The sequence below is a fragment of the Chlorocebus sabaeus genome, chromosome 3 (assembly GCF_047675955.1).
Source record: "Chlorocebus sabaeus isolate Y175 chromosome 3, mChlSab1.0.hap1, whole genome shotgun sequence".
In the NCBI taxonomy this organism is placed as follows: Eukaryota; Metazoa; Chordata; class Mammalia; order Primates; family Cercopithecidae; genus Chlorocebus; species Chlorocebus sabaeus.
This window is the reverse complement of record NC_132906.1, coordinates 11,296,346-11,323,806: the sequence shown is the minus strand read 5'-3', so window position 1 is coordinate 11,323,806 and position 27,461 is coordinate 11,296,346. Positions and strand designations below refer to the sequence as shown.

General features: G+C 43.6%; 1 protein-coding gene and 1 non-coding gene across 2 annotated transcripts; both read left to right on the top strand.

Moving 5' to 3' along the window:
• Positions 1-264: 264 nt before the first annotated feature.
• Positions 265-27,340, top strand: N4BP2L1 (NEDD4 binding protein 2 like 1). The gene is given in 8 exon segments (XM_037986843.2): positions 265-867; positions 12,625-12,697; positions 12,699-12,830; positions 13,288-13,358; positions 21,603-21,730; positions 22,050-22,138; positions 24,671-24,747; positions 25,874-27,340. Coding segments are annotated over 8 exon segments (1,293 nt in total). The 5' UTR covers positions 265-403; the 3' UTR covers positions 26,133-27,340.
• Positions 8,807-8,933, top strand: LOC119620137 (small nucleolar RNA SNORA16B/SNORA16A family). Its single transcript, XR_005236601.1, has one exon. It is a non-coding gene; the product is annotated as a small nucleolar RNA SNORA16B/SNORA16A family (small nucleolar RNA).
• Positions 27,341-27,461: the final 121 nt, after the last annotated feature.

Sequence of the window (27,461 nt, the reverse complement as noted above, 5' to 3'; positions counted from 1 at the left end):
TTATGCTACTGTTCATAAATCAATCTGAGTTTTATGGGTGCTTTTTCTGAGGAAGAAGAGATTCAAAGTTATGTAGAGGCAACAAAGCTTTCTAATAATATTTTTGGCAGGCTGCTAAAGAAAGATGAAACAAGAAAAGATACAGGCCCTGGGAGAGTGGTGGTAGCCCTTGGGATGCCAGCCAGATGTTGGTGCCCACAAATCGGGGAAGACAATGGCCTTTACTGTTGCCATTTACAATGCCGGGCAGCTCATTAATCATCAACTAAAATGATTTCACTTTCAGGGTTTAGGCAGGTCAGGGCTGGGGTTGGGGAGGGCTGTGGCAGGAGGCCTGGCTTCCAGGCTGGGCAAGTGTCCCAGAGACCCACTAGACGGGGCCCCGCCCCTCCCCTCCCTCAGGATGAAGGGCACCAGGAGACAGAGCGGGGGTCGAGGTGAGGGTGGGTGCGTCACCCTTGTTTTCCGGACTGTCAGTCTCCCAGCGTCCCCAGCTTTCCAGGTAGGGACGCCCCCTCCCACGCAGCGCGGTTCCGGCGGGTGGAAAGGAGGGGCTGGGCTCCCAGCGCCCGCCCCTCTATCCATCACATGGCCGGAGAGTCACAAAAACAACAGCTTTGGCCAAGACCGTGACTTCAGGAAAGGGAACCCGGGGCTCTCGCAGCCAGCCCTCCTGCCCATGGAGGACAGTTTCCTTCAATCTTTTGGGAGGCTGAGCCTCCAGCAGCAGCAACAGCAGCAGCAGCAGCAGCGGCAGCGGCCGCCCCGGCCGCCCCCGCGGGGGACACCTCCGCGCCGCCACAGCTTTAGGAAACACCTCTACCTCCTGCGAGGCCTCCCGGGCTCCGGGAAAACTACACTGGCCAGGTAATGACAGCGGTCTGGGCGCCAGTGCGCGGGCCCGGGGCCACCAAGCGCCCCGGCCGAGCGCGCCCCTGCCCCAAGCCGCTCCCGGGCGCCGCTTGCGCCCCCGCCGCGGGCGCCTGCCCCGGTCCCGGCCCCAGCCCCAGTCCGTGCCTGAGTCTGGCAGCGCGGGGAGCCCGAGCCGCCTCCTTCGACCCCTGAGGCCGCTGCCACCCCTGGCGCCTGGGGGCGCGGGCACGGAGAGGAGGGCGCTCGTCCTGTTTCCCGCCGCGCTGTCCCGGGGGGACGGATTCCCGGTACTGCGCCTCGCGCAAGCCCCGGCCCTTTCCCCGCCGCCGTGCCCCGCCTGGGGCCACCCGGGCCGAGGCAGCCTTCGCCGCCCCCAGCCCCGGGTCGGGAGGGACTCTTCTTCGGGAAAACCTGGTGACGACTGCAGAGAAAACCGCCGGGCCCCGCTGGCGCGCAGGCGGCTGCCACAGTGCGTCAACAGGCGCTGTAACCCGAGCGGATAAACGAGGGGTCCGGGGGCGGGGGCCCGGGGCGGCCGTGGCCGTGGCCCGGGGCTGGCGGCCCGCTTTGAAAATCTGGCGAAGTCGGGCAGCCTGCGTTTGCTTTGGCAGCTGCGAAGGCGCACAGGTGCACGGGGGATGGGGGGCTGGCGGCGCCACCACCGACCGTCATTGACAGAGCCTCGCCATGGGCACCCAAATTCGTTCACTTGCGAATTGCGTAAGCGGCTCTCCCTGTACCTAGCTGCTGGGAATTACGCGGGCTCGTGCCTGCGGCCACCTTGCTAGGCCCCACCGCTCCAGCCTGAACTCCCACCGCTCCCTGCCTTGCGCTTGATGTTCCAGCAACTTCGAACTGTTTTTTATCTCCTGTAAACAAAGCCGCTTCTCTCCCTGACGCTGGCCTTCCTGCCTGGCTTGCCCTCCCGCCTTCTTTTGCCTTTTAAGACCGGGCATCTACCCCACCCCTCCAGTAGATGCCCCTCTTCTGGGCTCCTTGGCTTCCTGTTTACAACTACGTGACTGCGCTTACTTTTTTGCACATGGTTTTGCTTATCCTTCTGTAAGTTTCTTGAAGGTAGGAGCCATGCCTTACCCTGCCAAGCACATTGTCTGGCACGTAGTTGTTCAACAGAGGAAGTGGTCCCTTTCCCTCAAAGGGCTTCCCGTCTCACTGGAGAGACAAGGCTAGCCATGGGACCAAGGAACTGCCGAAGAATCAAGGTGATGGACAGTCACGTGCGAATTTCGATGGTGCCGAGATAGTGACTTTAGGAGGAGGGACAGTCTGGGGAGGTGCTTCTGGTTGACTTGCGGAGTTGAAGCCTTTGGCCAGAGTATTGCTACATTTTCACAAATTGTAGGGCCATGTGACTTGTGAAGGACCGTGGGCACCCTTTCCTAAACCAGAGACACATTTCAATAGACCCTCTCTGGCTCACTGGGGAGGGGAGGTGGAGGACAGAGGCAGAATCGGGGAGCCTCCTTGGAAGCCAGCAGAGGTTGGTTATTTTGTGATAGTCATGGTGGGTAAATCCGTTACCAACCAAGTATCTTCTGAATGTCAAATCCTGTTTAATTTCACTTTCGCTTTGCTGATCTGTAGCCTGTCTCATACTGAGTGTCAAAGAAGGAAGTAAACATCTTTGGCCAGATTTAATTTCTGACTGTGTTGGGAAGCGAAGTAACATGACGGGTGCAAGATACACAGAATGGAACATCGGGGCTTGGACCCACGTTCCTCATCTGTGAAGCCAGGGCGTTGCCTGAGTGGCCCTTAGGGTCCTTTCTGGCTCTAACGTTCTACACTTTTAGGTAAATTTTAATTCCTGATTGACATTTGGCTAAGCAGAAGACACCGGATAGAGACCACCTATTACCATCTCTCTCTCTCTAGGGACGACCGGAGTGAGCACTGGCCTGGGAGTCTGAAGACTGTGCCTTCAGACCTACTTCGTCACTTACTAGCTGGCGACTTTGGTCAATCATCTAGTTTTTCCGGGCCTTATGTTCCTTATATGTGACTACTAAGAGGCTACTAGATTAGAGGATTACAGATCCTTCTGACTCTTAATTTCCAGTCGTCAGATTAAAAAGTTTGCTAATGATGGCTATGTTAAAGAGCTCTGACCTTGGAGTCAGTTTATGGCTCCACATCCAAGCTCAGCCACTCACTAGTTTTGCTTTTCACCCAACCCCTCTATGCCTCGGTTTCCTTTCCTGTTAAATGGGGATGTCTGTTCTGTTTGCCTCAGAGGGTTTTGTAAAGATTAAATGTGTGTGGGAGGACTTTTTAAAGTGCTATATACATTTTAAGAGGTATTACTTACTGCTTCCGTTGTTGGTCAGCTGAGATAAATCTTCGGTGTTTCCTGGAGCCTGGCTCCGGAGTGAAGAAGGTAGCTTGGCAGTTGACTTTGAGTCCTCCCGTTTCGCTGGGCATTGGCAGTTTGGGGGGCAGAGCAGCCTTGGCATGCCGTGGGGTGGATTGTGTGTTTATAGAAAACTCTGGGACGTAAGCGAGGAAACGGGCCACAGCTCAGCGGAAGGGAGGCCGGTGGCGAGGATGGAATGGTGGAGAGGCAGGCTCAGGTGTGGCCTGCCAGGAGCTGCCTTCCCCACTTTTTTGGGGGGTAGGGTGGGGAAGAAAAGAGCAAATTGTTTAAAAATACACATGTATAGAAAATAGTAAAACTGTAAGGTTATCTGTGTATTGTTGGATTCTGGGAAATTCATGTTTTCTCTATTCTCTGTATTTTCCAAATTTTCTATAATGAATATGTATTTCTTAGAATAAATTTTTTTCTTTAAAATTTGGAGGAAATCGCTTTTTACAAATGTGGGTTCATCTTTTTCTGCTTAACCTTTTTTTCTCATTTGATTAAAGAACTAATAAAAAATTGTTTGAAATTAGGATATGTCTTGTCTCCCAAATCAATGTTAGATTTCTGTGCTTTTTACATGCTTTCATAGTTTGAAGTGGATGGAATGTGGAAAAACATCTATTTAAATTCTTTGAATTTATTTTTTAAAAGTTGGAGTTTTAACTGGTTAAAATTTTTTTGAGCACATCAAAGTACTAAAAAATTAGCATGTACCCTAAATCTGTTTTATCACCCGTATTTCATTTAAAAAGCATCTTAAAAATAGGTTCTTACCATTGACCTGTAAGCTCTACTTCCAGGAATCCTAAGAAATAATTGGAGGGCGGAGCAGTGGCTCATGCCTGTAATCCCAACACTTTGGGAGGCCGAGGTGGGTGTCCACTGAGTACTTATAAGACCTTTAGCACTTGTTTAGGGAAGCTCCGTATGAGAAGGCGCCTGCTCAGGATTAACCAATGGAAAGCCGTAATCGGCCCACTGCTGTGGGTAAGGGCCAGTGGGGAGTGGCATCTCAAATGCCATTGGTGGTCAAGGCTGGGGAGACAGTGAGGAGGATGAAGGCTAATTAGGGAGAAAGGATCTTCTCCACATGGAGACGGTTCTTGAGCTGGCCTTGAAGATGGGGAGGAGGCGGCTGAACCAAGGAAAAGGAACAACAGCCCGACTAAGGAGATGGAGGTGGCAGAGAGGTGGGTGTGCTCCTGGGCTTGACTGAAGTGAAGGCTTCATCGTAGTGAGTGCACTGGTGAAGTAAGCCCAGGACCAGATCATGGAGAACATTAAAGGCTGAACAAAGGAGTAGAGAGCTGTTGTCAGAAGAAATAAGATCTAATGCCAAGACCCTTTCATTCTCAGCAGATGAGCCAGAACTCTCTCTTTCACAGCTCAGCTGACAAACTCACCTGGAACTGCACCTGTCCTTTCTGCTACCTCAATGAAAGCATCCGTGGGTGAACCTCTGTACTTTCCACTGTGTGTATGAAAATGCCTTCCAGTTTTGACCATTTTAAACCATTTTTAGCATACAATCCACTGGCATTGTATTAAGTGGAACTTCACTCACAATGTTATACAACCATCACCACTATCTATTTCAAAAATTTCCTATCACTCCAAACACACTCTGTGCCCATTAAGCAATAACTTCCTATTCCCCACTCCTCCGACCCTGGGTAACGTCTCAGCTACTTCCTGTCTCTATGCATTTGCCTCCTTTACATGCCTCATGTAAGTGGATCATATGGTATTTGTCCTTTTGTGTCTGGCTAATTTCATGTAGCTTAATGTTCTCAAGGTTCATCCATGTGGTAGGATGTGTTAGAACTTTACTATTTTTATATCTCAATAAAATATTACATTGTATGGGCATACCACTAAAACATCCTTTTTAAATGAAACGGCCATAATAGAGGGTAGCCTTTCTTTGTTTTTTAATGATCTTATTTGAAAACTTAAAAGTTGTCAATCTTATTTCAGTGTTCCAGAATTTTTTTGAGTCTTTACATTTCAATCAAAGCAAAGTCAGGGGACCCACATTGTAGTGCATGTTGCATCCTTTGCAATGTTCTGGTTCCTTTTGGCACCATCACAAATGGTTTGTAACATGGATTCAGTTAGGCTCAAAGGATGCTCGCTGACAGCTGTCTTTTCACCTTATTCATATCTCTGGATAACATGGAATTTTCCATCATGAGAAGTACCTTTTCATTATTTCTTTTAATTGTAGAGCCTTGCACAGAAGTGAAACGATGCTTTTCTAATGTGATGCAATGGTAAGGCAGAGATGGGGAGAAAAGTACTTTACAACCAAATAAGCAGTGGAATGTGAGAAACAGTGAGAACAGGGGCCAGTTAGATTGGCTAAGTAGTGAACAGTTAGACCCCAAAGAATACTGTGCTCCACAGTGCTCCTAGCCAGCAGGCCTGGACTCTGGTGTGTTTCTTTATGAGGCCAGGGCTCTCATTAATAAAAGCAAGATCAAAATAGAAAGTTGGCAGTATTCCAACTCTGTGAATATAAAAATGGAGGGTCAGGGCCGGGCGCGGTGGCTCAAGCCTGTAATCCCAGCACTTTGGGAGGCCGAGACGGGCGGATCACAAGGTCAGGAGATCGAGACCATCCTGGCTAACCTGGTGAAACCTCGTCTCTACTAAAAAATACAAAAAACTAGCCGGGCGAGGTGGCGGGCGCCTGTAGTCCCAGCTACTCAGGAGGCTGAGGCAGGAGAATAGCATAAACCCGGGAGGCGGAGGTTGCAGTGAGCTGAGATCTGGCCACTGCACTCCAGTCTGGGCGACAGAGCGAGACTCCGTCTCAAAAAAAAAAAAAAAAAAAAAAAAAAATGGAGGGTCAGACAGGTGATATATCAAATCTTTAGTCATCTAGGTCTACTTGGAAAATGACTACTAGCTTTTTGTATTTTTCACAATTTTCCTAAGGTGGGTCCTAAATCTCCTCTCCTCACTACCGGGAGTCCTTGTCCTTACTCTCTCTCTGGAGGCTAGGATGAACGAGGACTTAAAAGCTGTATCTATTTAACAGAGTGCAAATATGCAGTGTGGTATGTGCTTGTCCTCGCTCACTAGAGAGGCTGTATGAGGAAAGATTGCCCAGCAATACAGGAGATTCACCACAACCACATTCCTGGAGCTGTTGGAACAATGGAAGAAGACCCTGCTGAACTGGGCAATCCGATATTACAGGTGTGGATTATGACCCGAGAGGAAGTAGAAATGGATGAAGCAAGGAAGAATAGGGGAAGAATACTTTCACAGGAAAAGTTCAGGAGATGTACAGGAACTCCCTTAGAGTTCATCTTGTCTGAGCCCAAGACACTGAGAAGCTAAACATCTTGATCAGGGTCAAAGGGATGTGTTCTCCTATTTCTAACAGAGAGCTTTTTTGTGTACACCAAAAGAAGAGGCCGTAGTGGGGGTGATCTGGTGAAAGCATAATGAGTTTGGTTTTGATTTGTCTTATAATGAAAAAACAAGAGCCTTATAAGGGGGCTAAGTTAACCTGGATTTCAACTGTCAGGGTAAGGAAGCTACATTTTTTTGTTGTCAATGTTAATGTTTCTCATAATATAAAAAATATTACTCACCAGGGAATTTATTTTTGTTATTAATATGGTACCATTGAGGGCAATGGGAGGAAATGAGATTTAGATTTTTTAATAAGTTTCCATATTTATCCTGGTTATGATGTGTTGGAAAGAGATGTGGTAGTCAACCTCCAACTCCCAAACATGTCTCATGTCTCTTTCTCATGTGCTCACATGTTAGGATATCTATAAGTCAATGCCTTAGTTCCTTCATGGCATTTTCATGAACCTTCCTCTACATAATAGCACCTGCCTAAGGCCATTCAGACTCTAGATGAACCCAAGAAGAAATTATTTTCTAGTCATGCCAAGTTATCTGAAGATATTGAGGCTCTATGGGATTAAGGAAATTTTATAATAAAGAAAAATGAGTCTGCCTTCTAATTGTTCCTTCATAAGGCTGTCAGATCATGTGTATGGCTTGGGGAGAAGGCTGTTTTTATCAAGGTAAGAGTCCGGGAAAGGGGAAGGGAGAAATGGGGAAAGAAAAGCCGGCACATGGTTACTGCTGACTGTCTGCTCGGCCATTTTTAGACACTGGCTTATTGAATCTTCACCATAGCCTTGGGATGTAGTCATTTTTATTTTATAGATGAGGGTTTTAGGATCTGAGAGTCACACATTTGAGAGACCCAGGGGATTTCATAATACACAGAGTGGTCTTATATTACTAGGGAAGTTCATGGACAAACATACCTACATCCCTTTCACAACTATTGGGGAGTCCTGCTGAAGTATGATTGTATAGCCAGGATTGTCCAGCACTCTTTCCCCATGTTTTAAGGATATGCTGAAGAAGAGGGCCTGAAAGGGGCTTTCTTGCCACCATTTGTTGCCTTGTACCTTGGCTTTCTTTTCTTCCTGGCATTGGTACCACCTGACGTATATTTATTTATTATCTATTTCTTTTACTAGAACATAAGCTTCATGAGATATGATGTAGGTTCCATGAGATCAGGAACTTTATATTCTGTCCAGCTCCTAAAAGAAGGCCAGGCACATCACAGGCCTTTACTCAACATTTGATGAATGGATTTGTTAATGAAATGCAATGTGAGATGCTTCCTAAGATATGGAAGCTTGGATGTCAGCATGGCTCTTGAGTAAAGAACAAAACCAAAGAGCAGATTATTCACATAAAGAGAAATGTAAAAGAATGAGGCTGGGCACAGTGGCTCATGCCTGTAATCCCAGCACTTTGGGAGGCTGAGGCAGGTGGAATCACCTGAGGTCAGCAGTTTGAGACCAGCATGGCCAACATGGTGAAACCCTGTCTCTACTAAAAACACAAAAAATTAGCTTGGCATGGTGGCAAGTGCCTGTAATCCCAGCTACTTGGGAGGCTGAGGCAGGAGAATCACTTGAACCTGGGAGGTGGAGGTTGCAGTGAGCCGAGGCTGTGACATTGCACTCCAGCCTGGGCAACAAGAGTGAAACTCCATCTCAACAAAATAAAATAAATAGAATGAATGGGATGTGGAGAACAGACAAGGGGGAAAAAAAGAAAGAATACAGCCACTCATTCCAAAGTTCTCAATTTGGTGCATAAGAAAATGATTCCTGGCCGGGCGCGGTGGCTCACGCCTGTAATCCCAGCACTTTGGGAGGCCGAGGTGGGCGGATCATGAGGTCAGGAGATCGAGACCATCCTGGCGAACACAGTGAAACCCTGTCTCTACTTAAAATACAAAAAAAATTAGCCAGGCGAGGTGGCGGGTGCCTGTAGTCCCAGCTACTGGGGAGGCTGAGGCAGGAGAATGGCGTGAACCCAGGAGGCAGAGCTTGCAGTGAGCTGAGATCCGGCCGCTGCACTCCAGCCTGGGCGACAGAGCGAGACTCCTCGCCTCAAAAGAAAAAAAAAATATATGATTCCTATTTGTTGCAGGTGAAAATGTTTGATGTGCCGGCTCCTTTACCTCATAGTTACAGTAAGAAGAAATTTAAAAATTGGGATCAAAGATTCAGCTGCCTTCCCATTTAAGCAGCACAGACAGCCCAAACTGACAGTTTTCCTGTACAGTTACTCTTCTGTTATCTGTAACTGATCTATGACATTTTGGGAAAAGACAGCCAAAAAAAATTAGTACTGAGGTAGGTGTGCCTGATTCCTTCCCCAATTCTGCTCGTGACTGAACCAACAGAACACAAACACAGGTGAAACCTGCACAGCTGTAAGAGTCTACAAAAGGGGCTGTTCACATGCAAGATACAGAAAGGAATTTCTGCTCAGTAGAGTTTGTGGTACCACACTGACAAATGAGAATGAGGGCTCCCTGGGAATCTGGCTTTGGATCTCACGAACATGGTCTACTTTGGATGTATGAGGGGTAAAGGTAAGAGAAGTAGGGCAGACTGGGAACTGTTCCCTGAGTCCCCCTAGCCATGAAATCCTCTGTCTCCATCACTGTGGCTTGGGGACACTTGAGGCTAGCAGTGATTGAGGCCCGACTCTCCAAGGACAGGACTTGGCCCTGGTGGGATGGGTGGCAGCACTGCCCAGGTCCAGCCACACCTGGCCTCAGGGGAGACTGTCCATGTCATCTATAGCTTGGCTCCTGCCCTGCTCTCAGGCTGCTGAGCCACGGAATCTGTTTTCTATGTCCCAGTTTAAAGTCTTCAAGAAGAATGTCAGTAGCATTCAGAGGTGCTGGGATCCAAGAAGAATCCTTTCTGTCAGTCTCCTTTAAGGGCTGTATTAGTCTGTTCTCATTCTACTAATAAAGACATACCCGAAACTGAGTAATTTATAAAGGAAAGAGGTTGAATTGACTCACAGTTCAGCGTGGCTGGGGAGGCCTCAGGAAACTTACAATCGTGGTGGAAGGGGAAGCAAACATGTCCTTCTTCACATGGCGGCAGGAAGGAGAAGTGCTGAGCAAAACGGGGAAAAGCCTCTTATAAAACCATCAGATCAGCCAGGTGCAGTGGTTCATGCCTATAATCCCAGCACTTTCGGAGGCCAAGGCGGGCAGATCACCTGAGGTCAGGAGTTCAAGACCAGCCTAGCCAACATGGTGAAACCCCATCTGTAAAAAAAAAAAAAAAAAAATTAGCCAAGCGTGGTGGCAAGCACCTGTAATTCCAGCTACTCAAGAGGCTGAGGCAGGAGAATCACATGAACCTGGGAGATGGAGATTGCAGTGACCTGAGATCGTGCCACTGCACTCCAGCCTGGGCGACAGAGCAAGACTTCATCTAAAAAAAAAAAAAAAATCAGATCTTGTGAGAACTCACTATCATGAGAACAGCATGAGGGTAACTGCTCCCATGATTCAATTATCTCCCATTGGGTTCTTCCCATGATACATGGGGATTATGGGTACTATAATTCAAGATGAGATTTGGGTGGGGACTGCCCCTGGCTCCTCCAAAATCTCATATCCTCACATTTCAAAACACAATCATGTCTTCCTAACAGTCCCCCAAAGTCTTAACTCATTCCAGCATTAACTCAAAAGTCCAAGTCCAAAGTCTCATCTGAGACAAGGCAAGTCCCTTCTGCTTATGAACCTGTAAAGTTAAAAGCAAGTTGGTTACTTCCTAGATACAATGGGGGTACAGGCATTGGGTAAATACACCTATTCCAAATGGAAGAAATTGGCCAAAACAAAGAGGCTATAGGCCCCATGCAAACCCCAAATCTAGCAGGGTAGCCAAATCTTAAAGCTCCAAAATGATCTCCTTTGATTCCATGTGTCATATCCAGGTCATGCTGATGCAAGAGGTGGGTTCCCACGGCCTTGGGCAGCTCCACCCCTGTGGCTTTGCAAGGTACAGCTCCACTCCTGGCTGCTTTCACAAGCTGGCGTTGAGTGTCTGTGACTTTTCCAGGCACAAGGTGCAAGCTGTCGGTGGATCTACCATTCTGGGGTCTGGTGGGCAGTGGCCCTCTTCTCACAGCTCCACTCGGCAGTGCCCCAGTGGGGACTCTGTGTGGGGGCTTTGACCCCACATTTCCCTTCTGCACTGCACTAGCAGAGATTCCCCATGAGGGCTCCACCCCTGCAGTATACCTCTGCCTGAAAATCCAGGCATTTCCATTCATCTTCTGAAATCTAGGTGGAGATTCCCAAATTTCAGTTACTGACTTCTGTGCACCCGCAGGCCCAACACCATGTAGCAGCTGCCAAGGCTTGGGGCTTGCACCCCCTGAAGCAACGGTCTGAGCTGTACATTGACTGCTTTTAGCCATGGTCAGCCAGAGCTGCTGGGAAGCAGCGCATAAAGTTCCAAGGCTGCACACAGCTGGGGGGCCCAGGACCCATCCCATGAAACCATTTTTCCCTCCTGGGTCTCCAGGCCTGTGATGGGAGAGGTTGCCAAGAAGTCCTCTGCCATGCCCTGGAGACATATTCTCCATTGTCTTGGTGATTAACATTTGGCTCCTCGTTACTTATGCAAATTTCTGCAGCTGGCTTGAATTTCTCACCTGAAAAAGGGGCTTTCTTTTCTATCACATCATGAGGCTGCAAATTTTCCAAACTTTTATGCTCTGCTTCCTCTTCAATGCTTTGCTGCTTAGAAATTTCTTCAACCAGATACCCTAAATTGTCAACCAGATACCCTAAATTGTCTCTCTCAAGTTCAAAGTTCCACAGATCTCTAGGGCAGAGGCAAAATGCCACCAGTCTCTTTGCATAGCAAGAGTGACCTTTACTCTAGTTACCAATAAGTTCCTCATCTCCAAGACCACATCAGCCTGGACTTCATTGTCCATAGCACTATCAGCATTTTGGTCAAAGCCATTCAACAAGTCTCTAGGAAGTTCCAAACTTAGCCACGTTTTCCTGTCTTCTGAGCCTGTCCATTAGTTCCAGTCTCTGCCTGTTACCCAGTTCCGAAGTTGCTTTCACATTTTCGGGTATCTTCACAGCAGCGCCCCACTCTCTGTGGTACCAATTTGCTGTTTTCACACTGCTAATAAAGACATACCCAAAACTGGGTAATTTATAAAGGAGAGAGGTTTAATTGACTCACAGTTCAGCATGGCTGGGGAGGCCTCAGGAAACTTACAGTCATAGTGGAAGGGGAAGCAAACATGTCCTCACACGGTGGAAGCAGGAGAAGTGCTGAGCAAAAGGGGAAAAAGCCCCTTATAAAACCATCAGATCTTGTGAGAACTCACTATCACGAGAACAGCATGAGGGTAACCGCCTCCATGATTCAATTCCCTCCCACCAGGTCCCTCCCATGACACATGGGGATTATGGGAACTACCATTAAAGATGTGATTTGAGTAGGGACACAGCCAAAGCATATCAGGGGTGAACTGAATCTAAGGTTTGGGTAAAATTCTCATTGTACAAAAATGAGTAAATAGAAATTCTCACACAGCTTGGGGCCTTACAAAAAAGTTTGCCAGCTGGCCATGGTGGCTCACGCCTGTAATCCCAGCACTTTGGGAGGCCGAGATGGGTGGATCATGAGGTCAGGAGTATGAGACCAGCCTGGCCAAGATGGCGAAACCTCATCTCTACTAAAAATACAAAAATTAGCCAGGCGTGGTGGCATATGCCTGTAATCCCAGCTACTAGGGGGCTGAGTCAGGAGAATTGCTTGAACCCAGGAGACAGAGTTGCAGTGAGCTGAGATCACACCATTGCACTTCAGCTGTGGGCGACAGAGCAAGACTCTGTCTTGGTGGGGGTGGGGGTGAATAAAAAGAGTTTGCATAATTAGGCCAAAAGAGCATTGTAGCCAAGAGCCATTAATATATTCACAGATACTTACTGAGCACCTCCCATGTGCCTGGCATTCTTCTAGATGGTCAGAATGGAGCAGTGGACAAAGGAGACAAAAATCCCTGTCTTCATGGAACATGTATTCTATCAGAGAGAAAAAAATTCTCAAGGAAAAAAGGCAATTTTAGCATCTGCTCTGCTCTGTTCTCTCAAAAAATAAGCAAAGGATTTCACAGGTATGCCACTGGAGCTATATATCCCCAAGAAATGTCCACATACGCACAACAGGTAGGCATAAGGAAGTTCATTGAAATTGGAAAATTGCAAACAAGTATCACTAGAGAAAATACATAAATAAATGTGGTTATTTTATAGCGCTCAAGCACAGCAGTTTAGTGTGCACCTCTGGGGCCAGACTCCTAGGTTTTAATCCAGCTGTACCACTCGTTGGCCTTAATTTCTTTGTCTGTAACACGGGGGTTGGGGATTAATAACAGTACTTATATCCCAGGTCTATTTGAGCATTACGTAAAAAATGTAAAGCCTCTAGAATAGTGGTTAGCACACAATAAGCACTTAATAAACATTGGCTATATTTATTATTTTGCTGATAATGGAGTACTATGTAATAATTAAAGAAAATGGACTAAGTCTATATATCAACATGAATAGATCTAAAAAATGTAATGCTCCTTCATTTTTTAATTCAACAAATATTTATTGAGTGTTTATATGTTCCACACAGTGTTCTAGGTACTTGGGAATCATCAGTGAACAAAACAAAGATCCTGCCCTTGTGGACCTTATGTGCCAGAGGTAGGGAAATGGATGTAACCTCTAAGGAAACCGTATGTTAATGTAGGTGGTGACAAGTGCTGTTGAAAAAGGGAGAGAGAAGCGTGGTAAAGGTGTCTGGGAGGGCCAGAGTTAAGGTGGGGGTTGGTTGAATTTTAAGCCAACAAAACAAGTATGAGAAAATGTTCATGATTATGAGCTCTAGGTGGTAGGTATGCAGGTGTTTTATTATTTCTTTTGTCTTTCTCTATATTTACATTTTTTTCTAAAAAAAAATCCTCTCTATGATATAAAAGATTAAAGAAAAACTCCTGATTAGGAGTCTGAAATATGAAGGAAGTTGATTAAGAAGCAGAAAATTAAAAAGGAGTTAAATGATATATAAAAGAATCTAAAGTAAGTGTTGGAAGTTTGAAGTATATTAGAGATAAGCAGAGTTACAATGCAGAAAATCAAACAATAATGTAGAAGACAAATGTGAAAATAAATATAGCCAAAAATCACCAGAGTAAATACAACCAAAGCAACAAATAAAGATATCATAGAACATATTTAACTTGAAGACTCAGAAGTGATTAAAAAAAAAATTCAATATCTAGATATATCCTGGAAAGACTGTTGCAAAAGCTGTTAGTTAACTTCCCTTTCTTCTTTAGCAAGCACACTTTGTTGGGTGTGGCAGTGTGCCCAACTGTAAAACTAGTTTTCAAGGCCCCCTTGCCTCTTCGGCTGTGTGGAACATGGAGGTGCAGCCTGGCCCTGCAGTGGTCACTAGGAGGCCCTCTGAAGAATGGAAGCCGCATGCTAAAAAAAATGCTAGACTCCTGGGTCCATGTTGATCATAGATTTGTGATACCAGCTCTGGATTCTACCTCTGGATTTTTACATGCAAGATATAGACATTTTAATTTTATTGAAGCCACCACTGTTAGAAATCCATTAACTGGGGTTTCTGTTCAATGCATGTGAACCCACGTTAAACTGGAACCTACATTTAAAATATTAATGCCTGTGGGAAAAAGATTGTAGTTCAGTAATTCTCATCTAGTCTGTTGTCTTTCATACAAAGACTTTCTCAGATCCCCAAGAGCTCACAAAGTCTGTAACACCCATGTGCCCTGACTGAGTAGACCTGAGATAAGGCTCTGGCAGCCCCACATGCAAATGGTAGAAACCCAAGCCAGTTTAAGCTCTTGAAGCCCTGGTTTCTTTATTTGTAAACCAAGTAAAAGTAAAATGATTTACTTCATAAAATTAGGTTATAAAGGTTAAAGAGAGAGAATATATGCGAAGCTCTTTGTTCACTGCTTAGTACTCTTTTAAAAAAATAATAGAATTTATTGGAACAACCAATCTCAGCCAATCATGAGAGAAATCAAAGACAAGAAGAAAAGAAAAGAAAGCCACTGAACCCAACTAAAATTTAGACTTTTAGAGATTATTATAAACAAAATTAAAAAGCAATTGCTGTACATAATAAAAAATTGACATTCCATAAGAAAGATAAACTCCTAATAAGGAGGCTTTATTTACCAAAGGATGTGACAGTGCAGTTCACAAAAGAATATCTCTAAATGATCAACACACACACAAGCTAATCTTGCTGATAATTAAAGAAGTAGGGACAAACTAAATGAGTAACCATAGACCATTGGTTAAGCATTAAGTTACTGGTTAGGCATTACACTATGGCACATCCGTAGGAATAAGTATGCCGTATCATTAAAAATCATGTCATAGAAGAATATTTTATAAGGTGGGAAATAATTTGCTATGGAAAAAAGCTTGGTTAGCCCAGGCACAGTGGTTCACGCCTGTAATCCCAGCACTTTGGGAGGCCTAGGTGGGCGGATCACCCAAGGTCAGGAGTTCGAGACCAGCCTGGCCAACATGGTGAAACCTCATCACTACTAAAAATACAAAAATTAGCTAGGTATGGTGGCACATGCCTGTAATCCCAACTACTCAGGAGGCTGAGGCAGGAGAATCGCTTGAACCCGGGAGGTGGAGGCTGCAGTGAGCTGAGATCGTACCATTGCACTCCAGCCTGGGTGACAGAGCAAGACTCTGTCTTCAAAAAAAAAAAAAAAAAGAAAGAGCTTGGTGAAACTTGGTCTACTCTACATGATGTTCCTCTTCATGTAACAAGAGATAAAATAAAAAGAAATTATATATATATTTCCAGTCCTGGAAAGAAGACAAAAATGTTAATAATTATTTGTAGATAGGAGAATAGAGGAACCTCCCTCCTTTTTTGCACTTTTTTTTTTGTTTTATAATCAGAGAAATAGATGTAAAGATTGCTGAGGGAAACAGAGAATTGGATTGGTACATGGGCTCACAGTTTTGTCCCATGTATTAGTTAATATTACAAAGGAAGCGAGGTACCTTTCCAGTGAAGAGGTCTGGCTAACACCACCCTTTAGCCAAATGATGGAACTTAGCATTGAACTTAGCCTGGTGGGACAGACTGTCATTTTGTGCAATCAGAAGTACACAAACATCACCTTTGTACTTTGCTTCTAAAAAACATTTAATCTGGGTTTAATCACTACAAAGCAACTACACAAACCCAGAATGCAGAACATTCTCATGCCAACTAGAGAAACGAAAAGAGCATGAGGACAGTTCTAGATTCAAAGATATTAACCGGACATAATAACCAAATGCAGTACTTGAAACTTATGAAAAATATTCTTTAGACCATTGGGGAAATTTTAAAAATTTAAATTTAAAAACCTAATATTAGGCCAGGAGCGTGGCTCTCGCCTGTAATCCCAGCACTTGGGGAGGCCGAGGCAGGTGGATCACCTGAGGTCAGGAGTTGGAGACCAGCCTGACCAATATGGCAAAACCCCGTCTCCACTAAAAATACAAAAAAATTAGCCAGGCATGGTGGTGTGTGCCTATAATTCCACCTTCTTGGGAGGCTGAGGCAAGAGAATTGCTTGAACCCAGGAGGTGGAGGTTGCAGTAAGCCGAGATCATGCCACTGCACTCCAGCCTGGGCAACATCTTGGGAGGCTGAGGCAAGAGAATTGCTTGAACCCAGGAGGTGGAGGTTGCAGTAAGCCGAGATCATGCCACTGCACTCCAGCCTGGGCAACAGAGTGGGACTCCATCTCTAAATAAATACATAAATACATAAAAATAAAATAAAATAAACACCTAACATTAGCTCTTATGAATTAATCACTCTTTCAGGCTCTTTCAGGATGACAGGCCCTGCGGAGTGAGAACCTGCACCACCAGACGTGTGAAGGACCCTGCTTAGGGCACTCTGCCTTAATTTTTTAGATGCAATAATGGTATTGTGGTTATGCAAGGAAGGAATTGTTCTTATTCTTAAGAGATACTTGACAAAGAATTTAGGAATAAAGTATCACGATGTATGGAGTTTACCTTTTTTTTTTTTTTTTTGAGACAGTTGAGACAGAGTTTTGCTCTGTCACTCAGGCTGGAGCTGGAATGTAGTGGCACGGTCTTGGCTCACTGCAATTTCTGCCTCCCAGATTCAAGTGATTCTCATGCCTCAGCCTCCCGAGTAGCGGGAATTAAAGGTGTGCGCCACCAGCCTGGCTAATGTTTGTATTTTTAGTAGGGACGGGATTTTGCCATGTTGGCCAGGCTGGTCTCAAACTCCTGACCTTAACTGATCCGTCCGCCTTGGCCTCCCAAAGTGCTGGGATTACAAGCGTGAGCCACCGCGCCTGGCCTGCAATTTACTTTCATATGGTTCTCCAAAAATATATATAGGAGAGACATAAAATAAGGCAAAATGTGAACATCTGATGACCATAGATGAAGGGTAAGCAGTGTTTAGTATACTGTTTTTCAACTCATTTCCATAGATTTTTATATTTTCTAATTAAAAGGTTGTGGTGGAGAAGGTCAGGTGGAAATCAAGAGGAGAGGGTAAACTATAGGATAAATGAGACTTAAGGGACATGGCAACCAAATACAATGTGTGGATCTTGTTTGGTCCCTGATGCACACAAACCAACTGGAGGAAAACATTGGTGAGACAAGCAGGGAGACTGAACACTGATGGAGTGACTGATGGAATGAAATAGGAAAGACATGAGAGAAGACTGGCCATATGATGCTAACTGGTCATGTGTATATGAGGATTGAGTATATTATGCCATCTAACTTTTGCAAGCTTGAAAATTTCCCTAGTAAAAAGCTGGGTGTCAAGTTAAAATTACATGCAAGGTCTGACTTTCTCAGTGAGTGACTGACTGGCTGAAGAGATATCTAAATATAGCTCTATGGTTCTCCATTATTTAAATAAAGAATTACACAAAAGAATAAGTTGTGAAATCAAGATTAGTCCCTGAGTTTCTCTCATAATAGTGATTTTAAATGAATTTCAGGGGGGTTTGTGGCAGGTGGAGGTTATATGGAATTAATTGCCTTTCTATTTTTTGCCTTTTATTTTCATTCTCTCAATGTCCCTAATGCATGAGGCTCCTGATCACTATAAGGATAGAACTGGGGCTTAACCCTCATCACTTCTGAAGTTGATGGAATGGTATTTATTGCTTCCACTTAAGTTTGAGAATCTCAAGATTGTCTATTTAATCAGTTTATTTAGCTAGTAGAGTTTTTATTGTCCTGCCTATTCAACATACTACTATGGCTGCTAGTGCTAATTTAACATTTAGGTGAAGATAAAACGAGTTTTGAAGTCATTCAGGAAGATCATACAGGCCAAAAAAAAAAAAAAAATTCCATGAGAGCCTTAAAGGTGAAAAACACCCTTATTTTTGTCTGCCTGTTTGTTAGGAAGAGTATGGAGGCCACTGTCAGATGTGTCTCAGGAAATGATGAGATGGTGTTCTTGCCCCATAGTGATCCTGAACCATTTAGCTTTTACTCTAAGGTAAAATTTTGTAATTAAAAGGGCAGTAGTGTTATGTGCTGTTTTTGTTTTCTAGAAGGAAATAGGATTCAAATATAACAAACATGAAACAAACAGTGAATTGGATACTCATGCCTTAAAGTCTTTTTAAAGGAAATATTATAAAGTATTAACTTCCAATCAATAATATAAACCACAAAGAGGAAAACAAGAGCAGATAAGGGTATGTATATGAAAAGAAAAATTCAAGTCTGAAAATGTTCAAACAACAAAACAAAACTGATAAGTAGCAGACTTAATAGGAGAACAAATGAAACCAGGTGTAGAAGGGATATCAAATCTGGGACCAGAAGGAGAAAAAAAATCTTGGATTCAGTTACCATGGCTGCTTAACTGAGTATACAGAGGATAAAGGAAACACATTATACACTATTAATCTCTGAACACAACTTTCATTATTTAAATAATATTGATGAAAATCATTTTAAAACTGTACAGTGTTCACAAATATAAAATATACATACCTGAAAATGCATCAGTGCTACCCTTAGATGTTTTTCCTGTCTATAATTGTTTGCATCGGAGGTTAAGGTTTGGACTCTTCGATTTGCGTATCTTTAAAGTGGAATAACAGACATTCATATGGAAACTATGAGCATGGGTTCCTCAAGTCTTTATACTTACCCCTCCCTTCGTGTCACTGGCTTTATCTGTACTAGATTTAAAGTGGCCACGTTTTCTTTGCTTTTCCTTCCATCAAGAAGTCTGCTTTCCTCGCCCTTCAATGTGGGCCAGCAAAGTGACTCGCTTTGACCAATAGAAGGTGCGGGAGCGCTGGCAAGCAGCTTCTTGTCGTGCTCTCTTGAAATACCGCGGTCTGTGAAGAGGCCTGGGTGCGGCTCTTTCAGGATGGCAAGCCCTGCGGAGTGAGAGCCAGCACCACCACATGTGTGAAGGACCCTGTTTAGGGCACTCTGCCCAGCCCCACGTTGTCAGGTGATGCAGCTGCCGCAGGGACCCCAGGCAAGGCCCGCAGATCGGCCCACGTGAGCCCAGCCCAAACTGCCAACACAGAAGTTCATTCCGGCATCCACACAACAGGCTTCCCAGCGTCTGAGAACTATCACCTTATCCCTTTTATTATCTGTTCTGCCTGAAACACTCCGCCTGTCTTCGATGAACTCTGCTCCTCCGACATGGTTTCTGGACCTTGTATGTACCTGGTCACTCTTCTCTGGACACCTTCAAGGTGGCCAAATTTCTCTTTAAATTGTGTGGCAGTCGGAATTGAAAACAGTGTTTCAAAGATGATTTGCTTCTTCTAACCCTTAGTCTTTCTGCTTTTCCCTACAGCCTCTTCTCCCCTAACAAGCCCTAGGGCACTCGCTTCCTCCTCTCTTTCCTGCCGGTGTTCTCAGCCCCTCCCCCAAGAGGCAACAGTTTTCTCATCCCTCAGGGACTAAGTCAAACTTGCATCACTCCTTTGCATCCCTTTCCCCGGCTCCGGACCCTTTCTCTCAGCGCTTTGCTGGGCCAGCTTTTTCCTCTGTGCGCTGCGCTGACTGACTCCTTTGGCTGGGCCATGAATTCCTTGAAAGCAGCTACTTTCTGTACCTTAACGCTTCACCTGGCACTTGGCACATGTTAGGCGCTCACTAAATGTTTAATGAGTTGGATAATTAACTAATATTCTTTTGGTATTAAAGTATATTATCTACTGGCCGCATTTCCCCCACAAGGCTATCAAGGGAGACTGTCAGATTCCTGTTTAAACAGAGATAGTATGTCCACTGAATTTCCTTGTTTGCCACTGTTTAGTTCATTAAAAAAGAAAATGCATTTGGTTTGGAATTACTTTTTCAGCGATCTGCGCTGCCTTCTTTTTAAATGCTATCAAGCTTCTGAAGAATTTTGACAGCTATTTAGTTACCATTTCTGGAATGTATATTCACTCATTTTTGAAAATGGAAGCATTTTACTTCTGTCTTTCATCTCTCTCTTAATTCACCGCAGTACCTCAAGGGCTACTTGACACGCGCTCTCCGATGTGTTTATTACCATGGCACATAAACAGTCTGGGTTGGTCAATGTGGCCTCATGGTTATTATAACACCACTTTACTTCTGTAAAGTGCCTTACTGGGTACAAAATGTTTTCTCATACTGGCCTCATTTCAGCCTGATTAGAAGCTCTGTTTAATAGGTAGGGATAATTATCTGTGTTTTACAGTTGAGAAAACAGAAGCTCCCAAACCTGTCAGGGCACCTGAAGTGCTTACTCATCTGTGGCTCCAAGGCCTCATGTTTGTTCCATTCTTCCTGGATTAAAGATCATTCTGCTCCATGGAGAAGACCAACAACAAAAAAGACATTGAATAGCTTTGCTTTCTCTTTGCATTTCCTGCCCTTGTCATTCTCCAACGTTTTTTCCTCCGATTTTTAAATATCTTCTTATTCTGAGCATGGCCACGTGACCATATTTTCTGTTTGTTGGCTGGGTTTGTTTGTCCTCAGTTTTTACAGATGAGGAAATGAAGCTCAGAGATGTCTCCAGTTCCTCCAGAGCATGACATCCACCTTCTGCCAAAAGATAGTACGAGCAAAGATTTCAAGTGGAAACATTTTCTCTTTGAAGTTCTTTTGTGCAGCACTGAATAAGCATCTTCATTTTGTTTTGGTTTTGCTTTAAAGGGGAGCTCCATGGTGGTGTTTCTTTTTGCTGTGCTATTTCCTACTTACGCTCAGAGTGGTAGAGGGTAGGAAGTTAGGGGACAGTGGCTCTGTCGCTTTCCTTCTCCCGTTTTGCTTTTCTCCCATTTGGCTCAGGCCATCATTAAAACATAAATATGTTACCTAATAAAGTAGAGCACATGCATCACTTACCCACATTTCATACTAGAACTAGCTTCTCAGATGGGTCCTTACAGAGAACAGAGCTCCAAGGAAATGGGCCAGCTCAGAGTTTAGGGGGCTGAGGGAAGGGCTGCAACGTGGGGGTCTGGCACCCATGGGCAGGTCTTGGGCAGGGGCACTGGTGCCTTGGAGAGAAATGGGCACTGGGATTGGTGCTCAGGAGGAAAGACAGTCACCAGGCCCCCAACTTAGCTTCAGTTTCTTCTTGAGTCAGTCCTTGCTGCTGCAGAAGGCAGCGGCAGTGACTGTACCTCTTAGTTTGAAGGACCAGCAGCACACACTGCCGCCTCTCAGCCCTCTCCCACCTCCTGCTAAGGAGTAATGCCTTCCAGACATCATAAACCTCTCTCTTTTAAAGCTGCATTTTAACAACTCCAAACCTGGTGGTCTCAATATTACAACCGCTAAATGTTAGAGATGGAAGGAAATTATTTCTACTGAGACTATACATAATATTGAAAACATCTCTCTAATTTTTCCACTTTCCAGACAATTGCAGCATGACTTTCCCAGGGCCCTGATTTTCAGCACGGATGATTTTTTCTTCAGGGAAGATGGTGCCTATGAGTTCAATCCTGACTTCTTGGAGGAAGCTCATGAATGGAACCAAAAAAGAGGTGACAAATTCCTTTCCAAACTCCTGGGAAACCCTGATGTGCACATAGATTGTAGCTGCTGCAGAATGAATAAATTTAATGGAAGGAGTTTAACCGAAAGTTCTGCCGTTTTTTTTCCCCAAAACAGAACACCAGAGCGTAACCTCCTTAGATTCTAGAGAAAGAAAATTATTGATAGTGGGCTCTGAAATAGGTGGCACTGAAGTTGTGTGATGAGGAGACGAGGGCATCCTGTAATAAAAATGACCAATAGAGATTATGCTCACCCTTCCCTCTGATTGTTGCATGTTGTTCACTGTTATGTAACATTGTGTTGCAGCAAGAAAAGCAATGAGGAATGGCATATCCCCCATTATTATTGATAATACCAACCTCCACGCCTGGGAAATGAAGCCCTATGCAGTCATGGTAGGAAGAAGTATCATTCTGAATTTTCAGTTATGGACATTTTGTGAGAAAGTTGAAGCATCTGTTCTTTCCTCTTTTTCTGATGTTCCATGATTTCATATTTGCTAACAGTAGTTCTCTCAGGGAGCAGGTAACGAGGTTTTATGTTAGTGTTTCTCTGCTGTTCAGTGGCTGAAGTTTGCTGAGATGCTAATCTCACTTCAGGATACAATTTAAAAATAGTCCTTGGCAAATGGTCCTTGGTGTGAATTCTTGGTAACTTTTCTGTCTTAATTACTTTCCTAAGGCAAGGCATACAGAGGAGCACCCACTGAAATGTGCAGAGCAATACTCAACTAGATGACGCTCCTAGTGGAGTTACAGGTCACAACAGGACCATTCTGCCTCTGGTGAGCCGGGGATTTCCACACTGTGTACTGTTGCTGCCTGGGAGTTCCAGGGCAACAGAATATTTTAGTTTAAAAACAGATTAGGGCCGGGTGTGGTGGCTCACGCCTGTAATCCCAGCACGTTGGGGGGCCGAGGCAGGTGGATCACTTGAGTCCAGGAGTTCAAGACCAGCCTGGCCAACATGGTGAAACCCCATCTCTACTAAAAATCCAAAAAAATAGCCGGGCGTGGTGACGGGCGCCTGTAATCCCAGTTACTTGGGAGGCTGAGGCAGGAGAATTGCTTGAACCTTGTAGGCAGAGGTTGCAGTGACCTGAGATTGCGCCACTGCACTCCAGCCTGGGCAACAAGAGTGAAACTCCATCTCAAAAAAAAAAAAAAAAATTAAAAATTAAAAAATAAAAACAGAATTAGGATTAACACTGTAATCTTATTGAGATGACAGAATGCAAATATAAATATAAAACAACTCAGCTCTCCATTGTCAGAATAGCAAAGAACAGCATGATGCCTGTAACAGTGTGCACATTATCCTTTAATTGTGAAGTCTGTTTGGTCTTTTTTCATACATATTCCATCTCTTGTGATAATGTTTTCATTCCCTATTGGGTCTAGAAAGGAGGAAGGATCCAGAACCATACAAATGGGGCAGGAAGCACAGTGGAGTATCCTCCTTGCATCATGCAGAATCCCTACCTGGTTAATTGTGAAGTGAATAGGTCCAGACTGGGCTCACGATGTTAGGCTTCTTTTTACATTTGGGGCTAACTGGCATACCTACAGGTGTGCTTTTCTCTAACGATCATCATCAGTTCCACTTATGCCCAGATTGTGGGGCTTCGGTGAATGTAACGAAGAATGAGCCGCACACTTGTGGTTACTTCAGTTCATGTCGAGTCTACCTGGGCGAGAAATGAACAGGCACGTGAAGAGTCAATTGAATGAAGGCCATCACTTAAAACCAAGACTTAAGGACTAACTGACCAGTAGCCTAAGGGAAGTCATTTTACTTTTTTGTTTTGTTTTGAGACAGAGTCTCACTCTGTCTCCCATGCTGGAGTGCAGTGGCATGATCTCAGCTCACTGAAGCCTCTGCCTCCCAGATTCAAGCAATTCTCATGTGTCAGCCACCCCAGCAGCTGGGATTAAAGGCGCGTGCCACCATGCCCGGCTAGTATTTGTATTTTTAGTAGATACGGGGATTTGCCATGGTGGCCAGGCTGGTCTCGAACTCCTGAGCTAAAGTGATTCACCCGCCTCGGCCTCCCAAAGTGCTGGGGTTACCGGTGTGAGCTACCGTGCCCAGCCTCAGTTTACTTTTTATCTTCTGGATATGTATACTCTTTTTCAGGCATCCTCAGCTATTCATTAGACTTAAAAATGAGAGGTTTCCGGTTGTGTTATTTAAAAACTTCCCAACTGAGAAGTGCCCATGTAAAGAATGAAAAGGAAACCTTTTTGCTTAGCTCTTTCCACTCTATGTTTTATAAACACAATAAATTATAGTGATAATAGAAAATTCAGTTTGAGATAAGGTAGTAGTCAATTTATGAATGCAAACAATATTTGGATGTTTATAAGGAAATTATAATAGTTTTCTAAACTCAAGGAAACGGGGCCCGGTGCATTGACCCAAATCGTACTGCATAATGGGGAGAGCTACTTTTGGAGGGAAGTTGATACAAAGTAAGTGACTATCACTTTTATTTCACCAGTTATGTTCCTATGGTACTCCCACTTTCTAAAGGAAGGCATGAGGGATAGGACAAGGCATCTGACAAGTAAATCTACAGAAATCCTGTAAGTGACTTTGAGAAGTCACTGAGTTCACTGCTCATACCGGTGTTCAGGACATTTTAAACTAGCTCAGTCATCTATTTTTAAAGATATCCAAAACAAAGAACCTTTACAAATTTCCTACATACTAGATAAAATTGAGCAAAATTTATCATGGAGAATTATGAGAGTGGCTAAGTATGGGAATGAAACAACTGCATTTATTATGATAAATTAAGGCATTGGATTACTGGTAAAACAAAAGGAATTCTAGAAAAGATTTGTAGTAAATGTTAAATGGCAGCATAAACATTCCCAAACATACATACTATGTCTTCAATGTTTTATGTACTTTTGAAAAATCAGGCACTTGAAAATAACTATGAAGTTATATTCCGAGAACCTGACACTCGCTGGAAATTCAACGTTCAAGAGTTAGCAAGGTACTTCTTTGTTTTTCTAGTTCCTCATTATGTATCCTGCTATTTTCAGGTATTTCAGACCGAACAAAAGAATCTTTTCAGGCTGGAAATGGACATGGTAGTTTTCAGGCCAGAAATGGTAATTCTTGGAAATTGATAACTTTGGAATTATTAATGTGAAGACTTTAGTTTTGGGTCAGTTTTCTAATATAATGCTAAATGCTAAATCTTGGCTTGGACTTGGTCCTTTAAAAGGATGCATTTAACATTCTGCTAAAATGCTTCTTCATCAAGGAACATTGAAAAGCACTTTCTCTGCATGGGACTGCACATGTCAGTGGTGTTTTTGCATTTAGGCTAAATAAAGATCTTCAGATGTTGAGCAGTCTGCGATTCATTTATGATCTAGATGCTGCTTCTAATTTATACAGCAATAAATGTTCAAATAATACTAACTTGTTGATTGAGTGCATGGGTTCGGATATTCTCTATCTATATTGTTTGATAATGTCATTGACTTACAATAGCCAGTGAGATAAGAATTTACTTCTTAGGAGTAAGGCTGGTTCCTCTTATGGTAATAGGCAGATAGTGTCTTCAAAGTGGATCTGTGGACTACTCCATCAGAATTGCCTCAGGTGGCTATTAAAATCCGAGTTCATGGACCCCATTCAGTAGTTGGAATCTCTGGTAATTATATTTCTAACTATATCCCCAGTTGATTCTTCTGCCCACTAGAATTTAAGATTGTTTTAATAAGCATCTCCTAGTAGTATATATCAGGGACTGATTAACATAAATAGGATGATAGATATATGCATGACATTAACAGGCAAATGTATGATTTTTAAAAAATGTCATGGTGTTCTTTTATGTCTTGAAGCACGTAATTGAGAGGACCAGAAACAAAGCATTTCTGAAGCTTTAGCTCCTTGCTAGCCTCAGGGTGGTTTGGGGGTGTGCAGGGCAGCATGAAAAACCTGAGTGGAGGCTGAAAGAGAACTGCTGAACAAGATATTGTGCTTTTGCCACAGCTAAGTCCTGAGAACAGGGACTGCAATATCTGCAATCCTAGAGGACTTGTGAAATATAAGTAACTCATTGTGATATCCTACCTTAACTAAATGCATTTCTTTTTTCCATGTAGAAGAAACATTCATGGTGTCTCAAGAGAAAAAATCCACCGAATGAAAGAACGGTATGAACACGATGTTACCTTTCACAGTGTGCTTCATGCAGAAAAACCAAGCAGAATGAACAGAAGCCAGGACAGTAATAATGCACTGCCTTCCAACAATGCCAGATACTGGAATTCCTACACAGAGTTTCCAAACCGGAGGGCCCACGGCGGATTTACAAATGAGAGCTCCTATAACAGAAGGGGCGGTTGTCACCATGGATATTAGAGGCCTATCTTACAGCCATGCAGAATTTTCCGAAGTCAGTTTCTACTTCAATTTTTGTTATTCTTTGTTGCATTTTAGTCAGAGCTCCAATTCCAGTGTTAAATAGCTGAACTCAAACGTTTCTGAGCAAAGTCATTATATTCATTATCTTCACCAAAATTTGTTAAAGTGCTTCTATATGCATGGTCTGATGCTGGGAATTCTGCAGATTTGAGTAAACAGGCTCTTTCTCTAGGGTAAGAATTTGAAACCAAAACTTGAGAACACACCCAAGAACGTTATTTACATAGGTTCATAGATGAAATAAAGCGTTTATATTATATATAAGCTTCAGTACCATTTTCTCTGAAGTGATCTATTTATTTTTTCAGGAAATTCATCTCCATCAGGAAAGTTGGGAAGGTGGAGAAAAGTGGTGGGGGGGCAGGAAAAGTTTTAGCACCATTGCTATTTTGATAATCTATGTATCTAAAAATGTGAGATGTGCGACTCTATGATACTGATTTTCCTTTAATGTTAATGTGCCAGAAAGTATACATCTGGGAACAATGTCCTTCAAAGTAGACACTTTGGGAAGTTATTCCTTTATTTTAATGATGTATCCTTTTAAAAAATACTGTCAAATCCTTAATAGCTATAGGAGCTACTGAGGGAAATCAGTATCATTATTCAGTCACACCTTGTGTTTTTACTACTTTATTCAGCAGGATTAAACCTGAATAACTTTTGGCTGTTGTGCTAATAGTGTAAATAAAATAAGCCTGCCTTCATAAAACACTAACTTTTAAAAGGAATAGCTAAATGACTTCTAAAATTATGCCTATTAACATGTGTAATTAGTTGGCAGCTCAAATGTTTGGGGGTGCAAGAAATTAGGCACCTCAGGATATAGGTCATACAGGGATATATAAAAGCCATGCTCATTACAAAATGAGCAGTTGATGTTTTATGTGGCATTAAGACAATCAAGTCCTCATAACTCTGGAATGTCTTCTTATACTGATGCTGAATTTATGAATCCAAATCAATTTCCAACAGGTTGGAATCAGATTTAGCGTAAGATCACGATAGACAAGACCACAGAGGACGTATGCTCTACTTCTTGTTGGCCAACAGCTTCTTTCTAATGTTCTGTGAAAAATTATTTTAAGTGTCCTATATAATGGTGCTTTTTATGGTTATTAAAAATTGTAAATGGTATCAATTTATATGGATTTGTCATTGGATCTTTTTTTGATTCAACAATAAAAAAATTTAATTACCTAAATGCCAAGAAACTCAACAATATACCAGTTTTTCTGTATCACAGGTTTATTTACCAGTCTTTTT